Source organism: Ambystoma mexicanum, chromosome 9 (genome assembly GCF_040938575.1).
Source record: "Ambystoma mexicanum isolate Mex_15411 chromosome 9, UKY_AmexF1_1, whole genome shotgun sequence".
In the NCBI taxonomy this organism is placed as follows: Eukaryota; Metazoa; Chordata; class Amphibia; order Caudata; family Ambystomatidae; genus Ambystoma; species Ambystoma mexicanum.
In genome coordinates this window covers 800,118,068-800,140,972 of record NC_090931.1, presented here as the reverse complement: position 1 = coordinate 800,140,972, position 22,905 = coordinate 800,118,068, and the positions used below count along the sequence as shown (strand labels likewise).

Here is a 22,905-nt window from a genome sequence, read left to right as displayed (position 1 = left end):
GGTTGTGTTAACAGTTAAAAACATGGCTGGGAGACGCATGACCTTAACTCAACACTACTGTGCACACGGCAGGTGCATGAGGGACAATCCTTACGAATACTACTACTGGGATGTTCCATAATATATTGCTATGGCTCTAAACATTGTCACATGGAATGTTCGTGGCCTAAGCAATTTCACTAAGGCCCGCAGGATGACTGCCTATGCCCAGCGACATGGCGCCAAAATCCTCTTTCTCCAAGAGACCCACGCTCTCGGGCGCCTAGCAGCATGTCTCGCCCCCACGTGGGGCAACAGATTCTACACAAAGTACTACACCCAATCCAGGGGGGTCCTAACCCTAATCCATAAGTCAGTCCAGTTTTCCCTGCGCTCCAGCCATATTGACTCTGTGGGTAGATACGTGATCCTCCATTGCTCACTCGCTAATATGGAATGCCTCCTGGTGAACACATATGCCCCGAACTTTGATGCCCCTGAGTTCTTTGATGCCATCACCACCACACTTCTGAAATACATTGGGATTCCCATCTAGGGCGGGGACATGAATTTGATCCAAGACAAAGACCTGGATAGGTCCGGGACGGTCCGCAGAGCCCCGTCACGCGCAGCCCACAGGTTACACGCCCATATCGACACACTGGATCTCAGAGATGCATGGAGAGCTCTCAACCCACAAGTTAGAGAGCACTCTTTTTACTCATCGGTACACAATAGCCTCTCCAGGATCGACCTGTTCCTCATATCGAGCTGCATGATGGGCAGGGTCATGGAGACCAAGATACTACCGCGCACACTATCGGACCATTCACCGGTAACACTCCAGATAACACTGGGACACGACCAGCCCCCCGCTCCTCTTGGAGATTTAAGTCAGAGGCCCTGCTAGACATAGTCTTTAAAGCCGATATTTTAGCTGACATCAACACCTTCTTCGAGTGCAACAACAGGCATGACACCTCCGATGGAGTGCGCTGGGAGGCATTCAAGGTCTTCATCAGAGGGATGTGCATATCTAGAGAGGCTGGGGTCCTCAAGGCCATAAAAAATAGCTTGCAACAGTCAGAAGCGAAATTAAAAGAGCTTGAGAGGCCATATGCCACCTCTCCTTCCCCGACTGCACTGGCACAGATTAGAACGGAATTAGAAACATTCGAGTCCCATGCCCTGAGAGAGGTTCGGTACTTCGCCCGCCCTGTGGCGGCCAGGAAGTATGGTGAGGGGGATAGGCCGGGTAGAACACTGTCCAGACTGGTCCGAATTGAGGGGGGCAGGAATCGCATTGATTGCGTCAAGGACACACGAGGCACCATGTGCTGTTCCGACCAGGAAATCCTCGGGACATTCACCACATTCTATACAACCCTATATGGCCCCCAGCAAGAACACAGCCTGCAAGACACCGACACCCTATTAGATCAGATCCCCATGACCCTCCTCTCCCACGCGACCAGCGTCCTCCTTGAGGCCCCTATCACCCTTGATGAAATAACCATGGTCATCTCGAACTGCCCCAGGGGCAAAGCCCCAGGCCGCGACGGCCTCACCTCGGAGTTTTATCGGGAGCATGAAGCCATTCTGGCACCCAGACTCCTGGAGGTGTGGAACGAATCCCTAGCGTCAAACATCCTACCCCCATCCATGCGTGAGGCGCTTAGAACTGTATTACCCAAGCCAGGCAAACCATTGGACGAATAGGGGTTTTATAGGCCCCTTTCTCTGATCAATACTGACACAAAAATATTTGCCAAGATCATAGCCAATAGGTTTCACCCCATTATGCCCCACCTAGTCCACCCCGACCAGAGTGGCTTTGTGCCCGGCAGATCCACCGCCCTAAATATCTGTCGCCTGTTCAATGTTCTGGCTAGAATTGACCCCAACGCACAGGCCGTGGCGGTCACCCTCGATGCCCAGAAGGCATTTGATATGGTGTCCTGGCAATACATGTGGGCGGTGCTCCACAAAATGGGAATTGGCCCACGCATGAGGTCGTACATCAAACTCCTCTACACAAGCCCCGTAGCCAGAGTCCTGGTCAACTCCAGGGCCTCGGCCCCCTTTGCTCTCCACAGAGGTACCCGCCAGGGCTGCCCGTTTTCTCAGATACTCTTTGCGCTTGCCATAGAGCCCATGGCTGATAACGTAAATGACAAACATACGCGCAAAGGTATACGTCTCCGTGATACTCCCGAGATCATTTCTCTATACGCCGACGACGTGCTCCTATATATTGGAGACCCGGCTGCCCACCTAGATCCAATATTGAGAGACATAACCAAAATTGGCACTTTCTCGGGCTTCACCATAAATTATTCCAAATCCGAAATCTTCCCGCTCACCCCGTCCACTACACAACCGTCCTGCGAATTCCCCCTTCGATGGTCACCAGGAGGCATCAGGTACCTTGGAGTGCAGGTGACCCTCACTAAAGATTCACTGTTGGCTGACAACTATGCGGCTGTGGCACAGCTTGCTGAGGCTCAAATGTTGAAATGGCGCAGTCTCCCACTCTCTTTGTCGGGTAGACCATCTCTAATCAAAATGATTATGGTCTCTAAATTCCTCTACGTCTTTACAAATGTGCCGATCTGGCCCAGAAGGCGATATTTCAGGAACCTACACGCTGCCTGTGCCCAATTTCTGTGGCACTAGGGCGCAGTTCGTAAGAAATGGCAACACATGACTCTTCCCTATGGTAACGGGGGTTTCACCGCCCCCGATTTTGCCAAATATTGGACAGCTGCGCAGGCCCAACACGCCACATACTGGTACACGTTCTCCGCCCCGCCCCCCGCATGTGAAGCTCGAGAAACTAGCGAACGAGTGCGTTAACACCCTCTCCATCATCCTCCATCACACATATCACGCCGACGCCCCGGCAGACCCTATAGCGGCCACTGTTAGGGCCTGGAAATATATCTTGCAGATACAACCTGACCACCACCCGTACTACAAATGGCTGCCCATCTGGCAGTTCCCAGGCCTTAGCCCTACACATGATAAGCTTTTGATGAAACACTGGCATGGTCTAGGCTATCGGGCCCTGACCGACATTTACCCTGACGGGAAGTTTATCACTCTGCAGACGTGGCGCCCCGGACACCTAGGTACTGCATTAGAACTGCTACAATACTACAGGCCGAGGGCGGCGTTCCGCGCCTGGTGGCCCTTATACCCAGATGAGCCTCCAGACTCACCTGAGATCCAGTATATATCCAACTCGGCTGGTGCTAGGGGGATAGTGTCCGCGCTGTACAAACTGTTGATGGCCGACCCCACAGACCCCCCAAGAAAGCCACGAGATGCGTGGAGTGAGGAGCTGGGCCTCCCCATCACGGACGCAATGTGGGGGAAAATGTGCACACACACTTGGACCACCTCTCTGAATGCCAGGCATAGGTGCATGCAATACAAGCTCCTTAACAGACTATATTACACACCTCAAAGACTGGACAGGTTTGCACACACCCAGGCCCGCACCTGCCCTAAGTGCGGTTCTCCTGCTGCAGATCATACTCATATGTTCTGGTCCTGTGACGCGCTGGGCCCATACTGGAAGGCCATAATTGAAGCTCTCTCAGACATCACAGCGTCCCATATCCCTGCAGAACCCCTAGCTGTACTGTTCGGCTTATGGGATAGCCCGGAGTTGAGGAAAAGGTCTAGGTTTCTCAATGTTGCCACCATAATAGCCAAAAAATGCATATTACAATGTTGGAAGCGCCGATCCCCCCCCCCCTCGTTTGAGATGTGGATGAGGGCCCTCACCTGGACCCAATCGTGCGAGGAGGACTACATCAATACCCTCCACTGGCCTCCCGCCCCAGGAATGTGGGGAAAGAATTTTGTACATATTTAAATAACAAAGACGACCTAGAACTATTGTCCTCCCCTCCTCCTGGTGATGTAATCTAATCCACTGCTGTGCCACTTGGAGCTGGGCAATGGCCCCACCGGTATCTACCTAACATTCCCATGTATTGCACTACTATGTATATATCTGTCACTCTTGCTATGCTCTACAGTGTGTTGATTGTCTGTTCGCTCACCATGCCAATAAAGAAAAGTTTTTTAAGAAAAAGAATTCCTAACTGGCCCTAGCTCTAAAATGGGAGTAATCAAAATAAATAGGCGTATACGAAGAAAACCTAACCTTACCCTCCTTCTCAAAATGACAAATGTGTTAAGGGAATACAAAAGGAAAATAGTGTCTCAAAATGAAATGTCAGAATGGCTTCAGTATCAACTCCATTCCCCAGGTTCAACCCTACGGAGTCTAGAGAGTCTCTTAAAAAATAAAAGATTGGTGGATGGCACAGTTCTACCAGTCTTGCACACTTTGGCTTACTGGTACAATTCAACAGTTCAATCTTAGGCTTTCAACTTCTGGTAGTTCAATCAATAGGCTTCCCGCCTTGCCATCAATACTCAGTTCATATGTTCTCAATTTCTCACAGTTCTGCACAGGCTTCCCTCTGCCAGGCTCAAGCCGGTCTCTCCTTCGTAGGGGTTCCCTTCCCAAGGTTTTTCTAATGCATCTTTTCACTGTCAAAGACTTTTGTAACTGCAAGGAATTTACATAGATCTCTGCATGACCACTTCAACCTCTCTTTCAACAATCTTTCAATTCACAAACTTCTCTGGCAGCACCAATGCCTCTTGGTAATTTTAGTTCTTATTCACAGTTTTTATTCTCCTTCACTTGCCTTCTTCAAAGTTCTTATATTTTACTTTTGCACTCTTGGTATATTCCCAGTTCACATATCTCACTTTCCTCTTATTCAACTTTCTTTCCTTATCGCGGTTACTTTCTTTCCTTTGATCTCTGGTTTAATATCTTTCGAAATTCTCTGTGAAATGTTATGAATTTTGAATGTGCAACTTCATTTCGCAGAACCATTCTGCTACTTTGTATCCTTTTCTTTCAACAATTGTTCTCTTCATCTGTGTTCTATCGGCACACATGCAACCTTCAACTTTCAAATTACAGTCACTTACCCTTTAACACCAACCAAACTTGTGTTGCCCTTGATAACTCACTGGTTGTGTTAATTGGATCTCTAATCTTTTTCCTGCAGGTCAAGCCCGTCACCAATGCCTCCTCTGCTCCTTCCCAACTCAGCCGTTCACCCGGGAGGGTCGCAGGCTACTTTCTGGCTGAAGGTTTCTTTCCTCCGCTCGCTCGGTTTTGCTCTTCGAACACTAAAAGCTTCCCAAAAGCATGGCTTTCTCTTGACCCTCAACTGTCAATCAGCCAGTTGGCCTTCCAACTTCCACAGCCTGGTTCGCATCAGCCTCGGAAGAGCTGTTCCTTCTCGTACCCAGCCTCGCCCAAAGTGTACCTCTGCGAGCCACCTTTTATCTTCACAGGGAGTGTTAAATAAGTAACAGGTGTACATTGTTAGAGCTACGTGCCTGACTCTGCCTGGCCTCATTACACAGACGGGGCCAATGCAAGTCAGGGGAGGTAATCCTTCTGACCTCATTCCTCATCTTCAAAGGGGGAGGAATTATGGGAGTTGTTTCCCATAAAATAAGCTGGGATAGGGGCTAGATGGGTTATGGAAAAAGGGGACTAAAACGTATCACCATCGAGTGCTTCTCCCCAACTGAGGACCCCTACCCAGGTGATCCTCTCTCGCTTGTCCACCCCCAGGGTCAGGATCCAAAAGCAATGGCCTTTCCCTGGCCACCCGAGTATGGGATCCCTGGGGACAGGTTGTGAAACACCCTCTGGTTTTTCACATCACGCAACGATGTTGCGAGGCTGCCAGTAGTGACAACAGAAAGCACACTCTGCCTGCCCCTTCTTTTCCCCTATAACCTCACACCACATCCCCCACACGTGCAGTGAGAGATTCCCTGCTTTACGGGAAAGCAGTTTTAAATCAAGCCAGAAATACTGCAGCTTGTTAAAAAAAGTCAAATAGAGCAAGGCTTGGAAGGTAGTTAGAGAAGCAAGTGCCAAGTACCCACAAGTGCCAAGTACCCCCTCAAACCAAGAAGCTACTTGGGCAAGTTTCAATACTCTGCTGCTCCTGAGGGGGATAGGTTTTCACGGGCAAAGTGGGACTTTGCAGTTCCTGATTGGAGGGAGGTCTGTCAGTACCTCCCTCTCCAGAGAGACATGCAGACAGCCAATAAGACCATGCCTCATGCTGGCCATCTAATTGCCTTCTAATTTGTGCACCGCACCTGCCGCAGGCTTTGCTCTGCCAAGAACAATGGAACTGCTGGGGATACAGACCTGCTCTTAAACAGATGTTTCCGGATTCCCCAGAGGAAGAGAAGAGCAATCTCGGGGGACTTTTTACAGAATTTACTGAAAAACGGAAACCCATTTATAGTGTAGGGGACAGAAGTAAGGTTTTCTTGACACAGGATGGTGGACACTTTTACTTTAACAGATATCCTGACAGTCACATTAGATGAGGCAGTGAAACCTAGGCATAACTCGCACTCTGCTTCCTTATGGTCCGGGTGTAGGCAATAGCGGCATTGTAGGTGCTTGTCCTCCACAAACACATTCCGTAGCCCGCATTTGGTGCAGGGCCTGAGGAGCAACCTTCTCTCCTCCTCCGTCATGGTCAGAGGGCGCAAAGTAGGCCCAAGATGGCCTTCTAGAATGTTTGATGAATCTTCGCCCTTGAGGGGCAAAGAACATCACCGACAACAGATCCCAGTTTCCCTCGGCTGCAGGCAAGAGCAGACAGGTTCTTTGGAACACAAACTGAACTTTTTTCATTGCAAAACTCAAAAAAACGTACAAATAGCACATCGAGCAATTCGGGGACTCCCAACACTGAAGCGTGCAGTAAAAATCTGAAGATGGCAGCCAGAGGCAGGGCTTAGGGAGAGGACGGTCTCTGGATGGGGGCAGTATGACCTAAAGGACAGTGATTGGTTTAGAGGAGAAATACAGTTTTAAAGTGAACTTGAAACAGTTTTTTCTTTTTCCGAGGATTCCAGCCAGACGACGGGGAATAATCATGAGCATATGAATCCATGCCAGACCCCATGCTGGAGAAATAAATGTATGCTCTATGAGAAAACCTGGGCCCTAATGCATACATGAAAGTACAAGGGGAGGTAATCCCTTCTAGGGAGTTTGAAAAAGATTGGCCCGGAGCAAGAGCTGGCAAAGGGGGGCCTGGATCAGGCTTTCACTCAAAATACTTGGCCGGAGATGCAGACCGCTGTATGCCTTATAGCAATTGTTGTCCCTGCGACAGACATTGAAGCAACCGGGTCATGGAGAAAAGAGAAAAAAAAAAGAGAACAGTGTAGTTGTCTGGGCTTGTGGGTCTCCACTCAGGAGTCGATATACCTTAGAGACATTTCACACAACAGATTAAGGAAGGAGCGCAATGGCTTAAAGATACACAGCGTGGCTTAAGCACATGTAACTAAGGATCAGAGCGCAGACCAAAGTGGAGCAAGCAACAAGGGGGATGGGGTGTGGTAAGAGAATCAGTTTAGGACTTCTGCATGGCACCAAGAGGGCTGCAGGCCTTTTTATCAGTTTAGAACACCATAGACCCCCGGAAGAATAGAGACTAATTAGGAAGGGAGACAAATTAGCCAATTAAATGGTCCCAGAAGGAAAAGGCAAACAAACCACAGGAGTGAGACAATAAGAGTGGGCAAATCACAAATCAGGCTGTGAGAGCAGACCAGAACATTGGCAATGCAAGCTAGAGAGGTCCAAGATCATTATAGAGCACCGCAGGTTGGAAAGAGCCAGCAACAAATCGAAGATAGCAGGCCAAACAGTAGTAGTAGAACCAAGAGAGGAGAAAGTCAAAGGTCAGAAGACTGCAAGGAGGCCTAAAATTCTAGGTCCATTCTTGACCCTAACTAAGTGAACTTAAGCACTATACCACCCGATCAGAAAGACAGTGGGCCAGACATGGTCCTACTGCCTGATTTACAATGGTGAACGTGGTGCTATATCCCTGCAACGAAGTAGCAAAGAAGCAGACAGGCACTTCATATATATGAATGTAACCAGAGTAAAGGGGCGTCTGGGTGCTATTTCCCTGTGACAGTGCATGTGCCAAGAAACATCTAGACACTCCATTCCTGAGATAGTGTTTAGTTTATAGCACCTAGTTGACCCATCCTGATACTATTAATTTATATGACTTCCAGAGAGAATTTCCTAGGTATGTTATAGATAAACCCCTATACCACATAGGTGTATCTCCCAATTAAACCATGCATGTAAATAAAGACCATTTGGACCATCTTTTAGTGCATCACATTGTTATTTTTATCATTACCATCATCTTACTTTATTTCGTCCTGTTCAAGTCCATAAAAGACAAATGAAACCAGATTACAAAACAGCATAAACCTCATAAATCAACAAATAAAAGTCAGGCATAAATGCATTTAGCAAAAAATACAAATGAGCAAAATTCATCATGGTTACAATTTGGGAAATGCATGTCCTGGAGCCCCTGTATATGTACTCAATGCTTGGTGAATAAAAGTTATAATAAAAATTGAATACAAGCCAGAAAAATTAATGAAACATCAATGTACACTTCATTAGAATCAAAGTTAGAAACCTTAAGAATAGTACAACCTAATTATCATACAACACTCTTCAGTGCCTCTAGGTAGATTTTTCCAAGGATACTACTAGGAAAATCTGATGAGCTACATACCTCGGCCGCCTCCTCCAGGCCTGCAACACGTAATGCCACATACTGTGGGTGGCCAATTGATTCTCACCAGCCAGACACAGAAAAAGGGCATCATTGACTCTTCTCATGGAATATTTGATAAAAAAAGGTTTCAAATACTTTCTTCTGATATCCAAATACTTATGGCAGAAGAAAATAAAGTGGACTTCGCTTTCCACAATGATCAGGCATTCGGGAGAGCTGCCCGAATTCCATTTATTACACAGGCTTGCAAGCGGGAGGGTGCCTATGCATAGTTTTATGTAAAGTGCTCTCATGGATTTAGGCTGCCTTGCATGCAACTACTGTTCAAAACCATGTTTTCTCTTTAGAAGCAAATAGCTGTGGAGGCTATTTGAAATGTGCTACTTTAGCAGAAATGTCTATTTCCTATCATACAAATTTCAATTTCGCTTTGAAGTTAGTATGGATTGATTCTGGGTTGGGCCAAAAGGGATCCCACCCCATCGTGGTCAATTCTTTCTTTATGGCCACAAACCAAGCAAGGTTGAGCCACCAGCCTGGGATAAATCCCGGATTGCCTCCCTGAACTTACCAACCTTGGGGTTTGCCCAGATACGGACCCAAAGATACACTGGTTTTGCAGGGCATATATATCCAATAATTTGCATATTAATATACATAAAAACTGGAATATTGGATGTGTTCACTGGTAATCCCAGGATAGATTTAAAAAAAGGTCTGCTCAGCAAACCACAGTTTACCAGTGATGCTCATTCCCCACAGCTCCACTGCATATAGTGCAGCCTGCCTTGCTTGGCCCTTATAGACTTTAATGGTGACACTCAGTTGCCCTGCCTCGGGTGTTCCTGCACAAATCTAGAAATAGCGCCACAGTATCCAGTTAATTTGAGTGTAGCACGCTCGGTTTGGTCACCCAAGTACAATTGGTTTTTCATGCTCACCCCTAAATAATCGTACCAGGAGACTTGGTCAATAGGCCCATCTTTCAGGTTGATCACAAGTCGATCACTAAAGGCCATTAGTTTTGTTTTCTGAGTGTTTATAGCCAGACAATTGCCGACACAGAATTGTTCAAATATATTAAACTGCTTACGAAGGCCCATAGGAGTTAATGAGAGCAAAACAGCATTGTCAGCAAACAAGATAGTTTGAATTCACCAAGGTAGGGACATCTGTTGACCCAGCTAGCAATTTGTCAATTCCCCCATTTATAAATAAACAAAATAGGCTGCGCGCCAGGAAAGAGCCCGGCTTTACACCAATTTTGACATTTACCTTGCGAGTTGTTCGCCCATCAAGGGAGTGCCTTATTACAGCACCATTATCTGCATAGAGAGCTATACAGGTCTCGATATGGATGGCAGCATCCCCAGATCTTTTAAATCCATCCATAGTTCAGATTGCGGAACACTATTAAAAGCCGTTCTCAAGTCAACAAAAGTGGCATATACATTCATGTTCCTCAACATGGCGTATTTCTCTGTAATATAATTATGGTATTTATTGAGCATGTACCTAACTTCGACAAGCAACGGAGCACTTTACAGAGGTTTACGCCAATACATATACATAATGGAGTGTTTTTCAGTGGTCAGAACCAGTTTTGTCGATCTGCCACAGGCCCCAAGAACCATCATTGTCAACATTCACTGTCCCAAGATACTCTTGTCTAAAATGTTCACCTTTCCAGACACAGTTTGATTTCTTCAATCATTGGGTACACAACAGCACTATGTTAATGGTCGACTTGTTTAGTAAACGTGGGTCTCTGCTTGCCAAGCCCTACAATGATTAAACTCAACGAAAAGCTTAAAAACCGGACCTAATTTGTTGCTGAATTACATCAGTATTCTGCCAAATGTGAATGTCACAAAGCTCGGCAACAACCTTGCTGGGTCCGTTTAACGCATACTGTGAGTGAAAGCCACCCATAGGCGTCTGCGTCTAACGCCCCAATCAGTCAAAAAAACAAGCTTGCTCACTCCAACACACGCACTAAGCCCTTGGTTATAGGAGTGCCAAGGCATCACAAATTGAGTCAGTAACCACACCTTTTGTATGGGAGAATACAAGAGTAATTGTTCAAAGAGATCAGGGAAATAATGGACTGGAGATCAAAAGAAATTGTGCCCATATGACTGGCATCACAGTATTGTACCTCCCACAGCCCACATTAATTGTTGACCAGGGCATGGCTATATCAATCTCTATTGATTTAGAGCACAATATGACATTATGAGACTGCCTTTGTTCACCATTTTCCAAATTATATAGCTACTAAACCATTCTGAGTTTAGGCAAAAAAATAGTTACTAAGATTAATTGACAAAACTGTTCACAACATTTTCCCCTCTCATAAAACAAGACATATACATACCGTCTCGCTGTTTTTCTGTCAACTGTTCTTTGGGAAATTCTACATCAAATGTAATGATTAAAGATCCTCTTATATTGTTGTTGTCAAAATTCGGAAGACCTTCACCTTTCTTCCAAAGTTTAGCTCCTGGTTTAGTGATCTTATCACGGACTACGTGAACCTACAAAAAAAAAAAATACTTAGTGCAGAATAAGAATGAATGGCAGGGATTTAAATAGTTCTTGTTTTGCTGAAAACTGCTTTTCTCAGGTTTCCTTTGTGCACGGTCATTGCAAGGATTCTTTTGCGAAAACTCCTTCACTCTCAAATGCACAAAAGAACATGGGAAAAGCACCTCCAATTCCCTCATTCCTGAGACATCTCCAGAGCCCCACCACTTCTCACTCCTTTTCTGGGGGACACCTGTAAGGGAGGCATGGTATCACAAGTAGGACAACCGACACAAAAAGGTGCAATTTGTAAAAACTTTATTATTTTCTGGGTTTGGAAAAACTCCTACTTTGCCCTATAACTAGGTTGGGTGTGGTCTCTACCATCAAATAATAAAACTGTTCTAGTTGAATCCATCAAATCAAAATGGCCTATACTAACAAAACCCAATACCTGCCCAACCTTTTGTACAAAAAGTGTGAAAAGGAGAAAATGTATGCAAAGGAAAATCAGTTTTCAAATATAAAGAATAAATGTGGCTGAGTCAGCTCTCTTCCCCATGTTAGACAGCACGGAGTAAGGCGGTCCCCGTAGGCAGGATGAGACACACTGGGTCAGGTTCCCAACACAAAGGTAGTTCAAAACGTGGATCGAGGCCCGCCTGGCCTGCCACGTTAATGTATCTTTCCAGATTTCAAAACACAGTTCAACAAAACGTTTGTGCCGGTCCCCCCTCTGTCAGACTCAAACCTTTCAAAGCAAACATTCCACAAAAAGTTCACACTGGTCTCCCTTGATCAGGCTCAGACATTTCAAAACACAGCACTTGTAGGGGTTCCCTTCGCCATTCTTAATTCACATCCTTTAGGGGTTCCCTTCCCCTAACTTATCACACTTCCGTTCTCCCTCAGGTCGGGCTCGGATCGTTTCTGGAGGTCAAAGACTTTCGAATGTGCGTGGCATTTACTACAGACCTCAGCAGGACCACTTCGACTTTCCCCTTCAGCTCACACTGGTGTTATTTGCCCAAGTGCTTCTTGGTCTGGGTATTTCAATGTCACCAGCACACATCCTTTTGTTTCAACAACTTGGGAACAATGCTGGTGAGAGCAAGCATACAGCTTTGTGGCGACACAAAAAGCCCTGCAGGCCCCAGGCTGCTATATCTAATGTGAGAGAAGCCAGAATGATAAAAAAACATACTTTTCTTTACAGGAATTACTAGCTAAAAAGAAAGTTTGTTATAGAAGAAATCACATGCATGAACTTTACTCAAACCTTTCTTTACACAACTCTGGTTAATTATTTCAGAAATAAGTGAAGTTGTTGAAGATTGGGATATGATAAGTAGGAGATAGCAGCTAATCTTTATTATAAAGCCCATACCACAAACTGAAATGTCTCAAAAAGTACAAGTAGGCATCAGTATTGTCCAACTCAATGTTGTTCATTAGATCGACTTTGGCAAGTCGAAACAGTGAGTCTGCTGCTCAGTCCAACCCATGACCCGCACTGCTGTGGGTAGACACTCACCTTCATCGGATAGCTTCCGAGGATCGGTTCAGCAGTGACCTGTGTGAAGATTCAGCTATACAACCAGGCATAAAAAGGGTAGCCCACAAGGCAACATGGTTACCCTCAAGCGCAACAGACTCTCTTTGTGGTAAACATGGCAAAGCAAACCAGGAATAACTCTCAAAAGGGCAGAAGGGGGGGGGTGTACTGTAAACACTTAAAAATTCAATAAGGCAAGGCCTACACAATAGATTACTCAAAATATATCTTTATCTGGAGTTCGAAAGTATAAAAACAATCCAGGACAACATCCTTGCAGCTACCACCATGAACCGTACTCACTTCCTCAAATAGTCAAGGCATCACTCGAATAGGACATCTTTCCAAGCACCTTACAAAACTGCCCCCTACTACAAATCCCACTCTAGACTACGACAACATTGCTAACTACCAGCCCATCACTAGCCTTCCATTCATTGATAAAATCATTGAAAATATGGTCTGCTCAGAGAACACAAATCTGGATTCAAGCCCAGATATAGCACAGCCAAAATCGAGGTCATCGATGGTTATTTCCAAATCATGGATAAGGGCGACTCCTGCCTCTTGATCCTCCTCGACTTCTCTGCCACATTTTGCAGTGAACCATTTCACACTTGCATGCTGTGAGAAACCAGAAGGTGTCTCACCCACTAGTCCCCATGGATCGGTCATCCAGGTGGCCAGGACACGGCCATCGCTTTTGGATTCAATTACTGATGGACTAGTGCGAAAGGATCGCTTGGGTGAGGGGTCTTCGGGGAGTGGGACATCGGATGGTGAAACGCAGTATCCCCTTTCCTGCAACACCTTTACCCCATCCTACCAAGTAGGATACGTAGGAACTCTAATCCCCCCCGACCCCCTTTTCCAACACAAGCACTTTCACACAGACAGCCCGCTATGGAATGAAACAGACTAACACCAGAGCATTGTACCCAACATGTCCCAATGCATTGGTAAGGCAAGGTCAGGCCATTACTGACAATTACTCACACCTGACTTCCATTAAACTTCCCCGCACGGATAAAAGGCGGAGCACGAGAGCACACTCTGAGCGAGGCAAAGTCACAAGGAAACAGCAGTTTCGAGACCCAGCTGAGCGAGAGAAAAAAACTGGCACAACAGAAGGGGAGGGCTTTCCGACAAGAAACTGCTACTTTTAAGACTCATGGTTATTAGAAAGCATAAGACCAGGAAACCAGGCTAAAGAATCGTGCATTGTGTGTCGGAGATAGTCGGGCCCGCCCGTGTCATTAATAAAGTCGGGGAGAAGCAGCAGCTGCTGTGGTACCATCCTTGGTTCCAAGAACAAAGCAGCATCAGTGAAATAAACACAGCCGGTGAGTTGGGGAGACCGATACAAGTGTGTGGAAGCCAAGGTTGCAAGCAGCAACATTGTTTGGCAAGCGCTGAAACAAACATTGTTATTGAGCGTTTGAACTTTGAAAGGAAAAGATACAATACTTTTGAAAGAGTAGTCCTGCACTGCGTGTGTGCTCAATCGAAGGTCTCTAAGGTATCCAGCTGAGGAGTGAAAGTTAAGGAGTTGTAAAGAATTGTAAATCGAAGTGGTGCTGCGATGGGTCGGGCAAAATTCAGCGCACAGTCGAACGCCTTTAATTTTGATACAGTAAAAAAAAGTTTGGAAAAGAGTTCAATTGGTCCGAGTCCGGTGGAGGGAGACCAATTGAAGGTTTTATGTTAAAGTGGGTCTGAACCCAAGAGAGGGGGACACAGGGTGAATAATGAATCACCAGACAAATGTAGTGCATACAAGAATCCTGGGGAGAAAGTAACTTTGAATGTTTGTCGCATCAGACCCTCTGAAGAGACTGAATGTCAAAGAGAATGACACAGAAGGTCCTAATACTGAGATTTTGAACTGTATCTTCGTGCTAGAAAAGCCAGAGTATGTGCTATGCTTGAGTGTGCCGCATTGTCCCGTTCTGAAAACGTGAGGAAGGGAAGCTAACGGCTCAGGTTTGGCAATAGGTTTACTAGCATAGGCCCTTTTATTTTGACAAGACACCACTAGGAATGCATTATTATTGTTTGTTGGTTGTAGCTTGCTCCCATCTTTAGATCTAGGATTAGCTAGCCATTTTTCAAACCCCACTTGTGTCTGTCTTACTGTTTGATACCATGCCTTACAATGCCTACTCGGAGATAAACTCAGGTCCTCAACTGGTTTGCCTCATAACTCTGACAGATACCAAGCAGTCCAGATGAGTATCTTCAGATCTGACCAGTGGCAGTCACCAACGGAACCCAGAGGGGAACAATACTCTCCCCATTGATCTTCAATCTCCATCTGGAACCACTGCAGTCACTTTTCAACAACCTTAATCTCTCACTTCACTGATATGCTCACAATACTCCGCTTTGTACTCAAGACATTTCATGTTTCAGTCAATACCTTGCCTCTATCCAAGTAACAACTTTAAACTCTGGGTCCACGAAACGCACATCCTCAAAAAAGTCTCTCAAAATAGGTCACTAACATCTTCTAACTCCCACCTAGCAAGGATATGGGAAAATGAATCTGAGACAAGGTGTTCAAGGGAAAGTCCAGGCATGCCTAGAATCAGTGAATTTCAATGGTAAGCACCCTGCATTGAAGAATTCATACACAGTTTCTGGATGAAAAGAAGAAACCTACTTAGCATTTGAAATGAGAAACTCGGGACCATGACCCGTGCAGTCAGGAGTTGACAATGTGGAAAGTCACATAGTACTCACCAGCAGCCATGGCTAGCCACCGGCAGGCGAGCACTCCCAGGAGTGCGTCAAACATGGCAGCGATATTGTGTACAGCATATGAAGCTGTGGATGAGACCGGTGAGGAGAATTCAGCAATTAGCAACAGAAGAGAGGCTCACCAAATGAAGGAACACACCTCCAAGAGGCCCTTCCAATCAGCCTGGCTGAGCCACTGATGTAAGTTTATCAGTTTGTATAAAACAGGCCAGAAAATAGAACCAATGTTTCTCACCATTTCGTCCAAGAGCAGAGAAAACGCCACTTGGAGAAAACTGGTGGCTTTGCTAGAGGCAGTGTTGGCTACTCGAGCCCTGACAATGGTACAAAGCGGGCCTTAGGTCCTGGAGAAGGAATGCTGAACTGTAGGTTGCAGAAAGACATGCCAAAGTGAATGCTGAACTAGGGCTGGGCAATATGGACCAAAAGTCATGTCTCAATATTTTTGCTCTGAATGGCGATATACGATATATAGCTCAATATTATGTGGTTTAAATGCTCAGTTGTAAGCTGCAAATGTATGCAAGATGTTATAAAGACCGTTATAAGATATTGATCAAAATAAAGTGCAAATACAAGGTTCTTCTTCCTGTTTGGGAATACACAAGGCTGTGTAAATACAAAATGGTAGTATATGTAATATGCATATCTCGATATTAACAATATTGTCTCATCCTATATCGATTTTGACAATATCGATTTGTTATTTTTTTATTTTAATACACATTGTAGCCAGATCGGCTTTGTATATAAACAGATACAGCATTCCATATAAAACCAATTGTAAATAGACAAGTTACAATAAAACTAACACAATATGTCAAGAATTCCTATACATTTAAGATAAAACTTTACCATGTGGTATATACGGTTTGGGTTGTTGCTTTCCTTTATCATGTCCCATGTTTGTTCCGTTTCTTCACATTGCAACTTGTTGTCCATGGATTCAAAGTATTTGTTCTGCAGTTTATATACGTTCTCATAATTAAAGTGTGTTTTACAGATTCTATTTCTTGGTTACCACACAGGCAACATAGTGGCCAGGCCTCCAGATAAGGTTCGTGCCAGGCCTTTTTACGTATGAAAATCTTCCAACTACGACCGCTTTATTATTTTCTTGCGTACACTTACGCACAGGTTTAGAGCAGAGGGCAGTGTAAAGGTCAGGTTACTTGACAGAAACCAGAACGCTTCTTTTGATTTTTATCTACATGGATTTAATTGCAAGCCATGGAGATAAACCTCTGAAACAGATTTTTTTTCTCTGAAACCTTTCAAAAAAGAAACCGCACAACGCGATAAAATAAATTGTTTCTTTTTGTTCAGCTTCTGCTGTGCTGTGTGTAGATGCTCATGCAGCAAACAAACATTGTGCATATTTATTTTCCTAGCATTTTAGGGTTGTATCATTAATAAGATGAAAAAATAAGTTGCAGTTCAGAATTAATCTTTTGTTACAAATTATGTTTTTTTTCCAGTGAAAGCAAACCAGTATTGCACCATTTTATTTTTCAGAGTTCCTGTGCTGTGTGCATACTCATGCGGAGGCAGATCATATTTACACTTGTAATTTAATCTACACTCGAATTATAAACTGTGTAAAATGATGAGTATGCACAGTCTAGTTTACATCCGTTCAACCTTGCAGTCAATGGGGTACATTACTATAAATGGCCAGTGACAGCAAAGTCTTTGCTCATGGGTGAGTGATTTTCATTAAACAAATCACAGGTGTTATAGCCTCTCAAATCTTCAAGACTACAATTAAAACATCCAAAACCCGACTCTCCAGTAAGTGCAAGCACTGTTCAAAAACAAACGTTACATTTGTAAGTGAAATAAAAACTCAGCAAAACCTGTCCATCTGACAATCAAGATAGGTATTTAACTTTATGTAGTGTTTCATGGATGGTTCGTCCAACATCCAGGCACTGTGATGATTATACCTCAGTCGATGCTCAGTTTACCAATCTCTGAAGGATGCTAGCCAATAAGATAGCTCAGCCGGTTGAGCACTTGTTGCTGCAATCTGCCCGTGATCTGTAGGTTCCAATCCCGGCACTCAGCCTTTCATCCTTTTGAGGTCGATAAAGGAGTACCAACTTGGGTTTGGTGAGAACTGTGATAAATATGTTCTATGCACAGCACTTTGCCAAAAGCGCTATCTAAATAACAATTTGACCATGAAAATTGGATTTAAATTTAGTCGTTGCCTCTCTGCACAGTCATATAATATCATTGGCATATCCTTAGGTAGTAATAGTACCAGGAAATTAGGACTTTCATTAAACATCAAAAGACAATTCTGCCATCGAACCTCAAAACACACAATACAATTCATGTTTGCTTTACTATATAATTGGCTAGGTTTTTGTGACTTCAACATTTAAATACATACAGGAGAGCTCAAATGGCCAGACAGAGAAATAATTAAATGTGCACTCTGTGACAATGCAGAAAGCTGCCGCATGGTAATTATTTCCATGCAGTTTTTGCACACGTTGGCTGGATGCCACATACATTTTACTCACTTACAAAGGAGTAAACTCATTTTACTCTCTTGAAATCACATTTCCTCTAAAAGTTAAAAATAAGTGTAAAATACTCCCACCTCAAAATCTTATCTGGAGGGATCTATGTGATCACTGCGCCCCCGAAATTGCGACGGCCGAAAATGCTGACACCAGTTACGGCGCGGTGCAGTGATCACATGGATCACTGTGCCCGCTTCCCCCGGCCTACATTACCCCTCCCAACTCCCCCACTCCACTCACCTTTAGGGTGAAACACGCAGAAGTGTGCTGCCCGCCCCCTGCGATCCCTGCAGCATCAGCTCTTCCCACTAACGTGGGTTAGAGCTAACGCTGCAGGTGCTTTTTTTTGTGCTTTTTTTCTTGCGTGTCCCCCGCTTTCCGAAATGGTAAGCGAGGGTCACCCCCGCAACCCCCGACTCCCGTTACTGCACCCAGGTAGAGCGGGGGACACCCCCACAAGCCCCACTCTGCTTCGGCGCAGTAAATGTCACCCTCATTTTGTGCACCTCCAAAGTCGAGTGACTGCGGGGGCGCACAAATGAGGGCGACATTTTTGTACAATACCTGTCTGGAGCACTGATAGTCACACTTCTCTCTTCAGATCCAATTGAGACCCAGTTACCTCAATAGGGTAGTGACATTGAATTTCAACAACAGGTATTGGCAGATAAAACTAGCAGGGAAGACCTTGATGTAACTGGGGACCTGTTCACGGTTCATCAAGTACTTGATGAACATGCCACTATTAATCTTAGTTCCCAACTGTGTCAGGTCGGTCTCATAACCATATGTGCCTAGTCGTTGTTTGATCCATGAATTTCGGCACTACGATGGAAGTTTTGGAACACTGATGTTCAATGCCTGATAGTAAAGTAGCATTTACATCATGGTTATCTAGCTTTTTAAAGGCTTTAAAAACTTCTACTAAAATGGTGGCATTGTCAAGGCTTAAGTTTTTCATAACGCATGGTCATTCTATATTTGTAGTCAACCGCAATACCTTTCTGTTCAGGCTTAAATCTCAGGTATTCAATAGACCAGTTCCATGGCATCCTGAACAACCACCTTAGTATTTATGATTCCAAGTTGTTTAAGCGTGACAAAAAAGTATATCCCCATGCCTCAACTCCATACAACATGCATAGGATAATTGTTGTCCTATACAACAATAATATTGTGTAAATTGACTAGCCTCCCTGTCTACCAATGAATGCACTTAGGGCGTACACAGTTTTCACACAGTTGAGTACATGCACTTCCCAGTGGGACTTCCATGTGAGATCATCATCTATGGTTACGCTGAGGTACTTTTAGTTTTCCATAATTTCAATTTGTTCGCGAATGATTTTCCATGTAAAGCGCAAGGGCATATTTTTCACTTTTCTAAAAACCATTATTTTTGTTTTGGTAGTGTTTATCTTGAGCCCGTTTTCAATTGCATAGTTACCCAGGGCATCCAGTAAAGACTGAAGTCCTCTCGGTGTGTATTATATTATATTATTATATATAAGAGAAGTAGGTCATCCGTGTAGCTTAGCCAATTCAACGAGAGTCCCCCAAACTTTACTGGACGGACCTCTGGCAGTCAAAAGGTATAAATCAAATCTGCCACATATAGGTTGAAAAGTGTGGCAGCGAGTATGCAACCTTGTTTAATTCCCCTGTGTGTGTGGATTGGGCAGACAATCTCTCCTCGCCATTTAGGCGCACTCTCACATTAGTATTTTGGTACAGCAGTTTCATCGTCAGCAGACCCATTGGAATATGCCAGTCTAGCAATTTCTGCCATAAGCGGTTACGCAATATGGTGTTGAACGCTGTGCTAAAATCTATGTACGCCGCATATATGGGTAGTTGACACTTTCGCCAGGCATATTCCACCACTGTCACCAAGGTAATAATGTCTACAGTTCCTGATTTTTTTTTTCGAAATGCGGTTTGGTTGGGGGTGTGTGGGGGACGGGGGTATGTTATTAACAGTAATTCAATCTTAAATTCATTGAGCAAAACTCTTGAAAATATTTTTCCCGGGATGTCGAGCATTGCTAGTAACCGGTAGTTACTGGGGTTTTTCCAGCATCTCTTCTTATAAATTGGGAGGATGTTACTTTCCTGCCATGTAGTGTGTAATTTTCCAAAACACGATATATCGCCCATCCCTATGCGGAACGTCAGATTGTGGAGAGAGGCCTGCCTAAGCTCAATGCTAAATCACTGGAGTTTCGAGCCCCTGGTCACAGAGACAATGCTAGACCCCTGCCCTTGGAGAAGCTTGCACAAGTAAATGCTGAACCCAGGTCATGGTGAGACCTGATGCAGGAAAAGCTGGTAATTAAGGTCCTGGTGGGATCCACACGAGGGAACAATAAAAGCCAACTTGCAGTGAGACCTACATTCAAGAGCCCCGAGGTCTGGGAGGAAGACAGAAGGGTGTTGCAATGTTCTGGAAAAGACTGCTCTGGTGGAGCATCAGATGTTGGAGATTACCCCAACTACTCAGCAGAAGAAGCTGGGAATCTAAGTTGGAAGACTAAGGTGGAGCCTGACAAGAAGAAAGAAAAGCAAGCGACCTGGGAAAGTTATGAAGGATCAGAGAGAAAACAGAAAGACTGGAGCGTTAACATGGAATGCAGCTGCTTACTTTTGTAATTGAGAGTAGCATTTGACTTTGTAACATATATCCAACTCTTTTGTTGGCCAGGAATTAACATTTGTGTTTTATTTTAGTGACTGGCCTGGAGGCTAAGGACTTATTAAGCATAAGTTTAGAACCTTTGGTTGGCCAAATCGTTTGGACATTGCTTTATAGATTATGGAGTCCCAGGAGGAAGGGGGACATATACAACTAGACTATATTTTATGTTTTGGGTCTACACCACTCGAACAATCCTTCACTTCAAGTTAATCCTTCCCTGACACTGTTTAGAGATGCAGAGGCTCCTAGAGTTCCAGTAGGTTTTTGTTACAACCCATACCTGGAAAACCACATTAATAAAACCTGCTTGTTCGACAATTTATTGTCACGAGTCATTGCTCGACCTCGCTACATCATGAAGGAAGGATTGTTTATGTTAAAGCAAACAATTTCTATCTTCAGGATATGTACAGTGATCAAAGAAAAAGAGAATCCAATTTCAGTCCAATTCTAGTAGTATTCCCTGTCATCAATTTGGACCATGCCCCTCATGTTGGTGAAATTGGGGAGCATAAATTAGAGTAGCAAGCACTAATCAGAAATGCGTGGCAGAGAACCAATGTGTGCCTTTGCCTTAAACCTTTAACATGTTAAGAGTGGCACTGTGGGAAAAGCAAATGGCAAACTAGGAAAGATCAAAAACTAGTTGTTTGCTTTTAAGAAATTAGGCTATGTAGTATTGCTAGCCAGGGCCCCTAGAGCACTGCACACCTTGATTAATGTGTATGCAGCATTTATGAGCAATTTGGGGTTAAACATTAACTCTAAAAAATCAGCTGCAATGGCATGCCTGGACAGAAATCGTCCAGCTGCAATGCGACCCATGATTTGTGCTGGAGAAGTTATCCCCAGGGTGAAGGTCTTTGACTACCTGGGGATTAGATTTTCGGAAGCCATTAAAGGGAAGGCACACCAAACTAAGCAGTACACTAAGATGAGCCAACAAATAGGGGGCATTTTTCGGTTCATGTCCCCGTTGTGAGGGTCAACCGCTTGATTGTGTGACATATAGCTTAGAGACCACATCAAAGGCAGTTAAATTATATGGGGCTCCATTGTGGAGTTTCCAGAAGGCTGGCGAGTTACAAGTCAAGGAGAATATATTTCTGAGGAGATTATTGGGACTCAACTTTTCAGCATGCACTGCTATTCATTGAGAACTGGGCCTGGAATTATGGGAGGATCAGTGGGCATTGGCCCCTATACTCTTGAGTTTGGTTATGGGCGCACGCTCATGCCTCTCTTTGTCACTTCATCATTAGTTCTGTTTTGGAGAGGACTGGGTGGCAACACATTCTGTGGCTGGACTATGTAGCAAAAGCCATAGGAGAGGCCAATTTAAGTTTTCTTTTTCCTCCAGCAGCTCCCCCATCTAAACCAGAGGCGAATGGGTATAAACTTGTTCTGGGTGAAGCGTTTGCCAAGCGGAGAATACTTCTGGAGTATGAACATAATCCTGCCAAATTGCATGTAAAGATTAGTTGGCCCTTTGTGATTCAACCGTATTTAATCTGAGGTGCTCCTAAAAAAGTCTGTTTGTTAATCACTCGGGCAAGGTTCGACTGTCTGCTCTTACGAGGGAACACTGAACTGGAAAGGTTATCCGGATTCCGCTACCTGCCCCGGTGTGTGGGTATAGTACTGAAAATGTGCCACATTTGTTAATATTTTGCCTGAGGTACACCGGGATAAGGAGAGCGACTTTAATTCCAGTTCTTGGGGAGTCTAAGATTCGCCATTACAGAGAAGCTATTTTATTCCTTTTAAGTGCAGACTCTGTTTTGGTTGCATGGGCATTACCTACCTATCTGAAAAGAGTGATGTATTTTAGAAAGGGGATCCTAAGGATTCAGGGTGAGGAATGCTGTTGATCCCCATGTTGAGTGATTTTGAACAGTGCATATTGTTTTTAGATATGTTCTAAAATGTATCTGTATGGGAAGAATATATTGTGTTTCTTGTGGATGCTCTTAAAGGATGGGTTTTATTCATTGTATGTATTATGTTGGTTTTATGTGTTTTATGGTTTTTTGAAATTCGAAATAAACTTTTTTGACTTGGAGTCTGTGTAGGTGCTACATTTGAGAGAAGTTATTAGCCAACAATGCATGTAAAGATGTAGGCTGTACTGCTATTATGTAAATGAGAAATAACATG

General features: G+C 44.4%; 1 protein-coding gene across 1 annotated transcript in view; it reads right to left on the bottom strand.

Moving 5' to 3' along the window:
• DNAJB11 (DnaJ heat shock protein family (Hsp40) member B11) overlaps positions 1-22,905 on the bottom strand; it is a 196,327-nt gene that overhangs the window by 45,994 nt on the left and 127,428 nt on the right. The window contains exon 9 of the mRNA XM_069615766.1: positions 11,056-11,215. Coding sequence (XP_069471867.1) covers positions 11,056-11,215 — 160 coding nt within the window. The remainder of the gene's footprint in view (positions 1-11,055; positions 11,216-22,905) is intronic.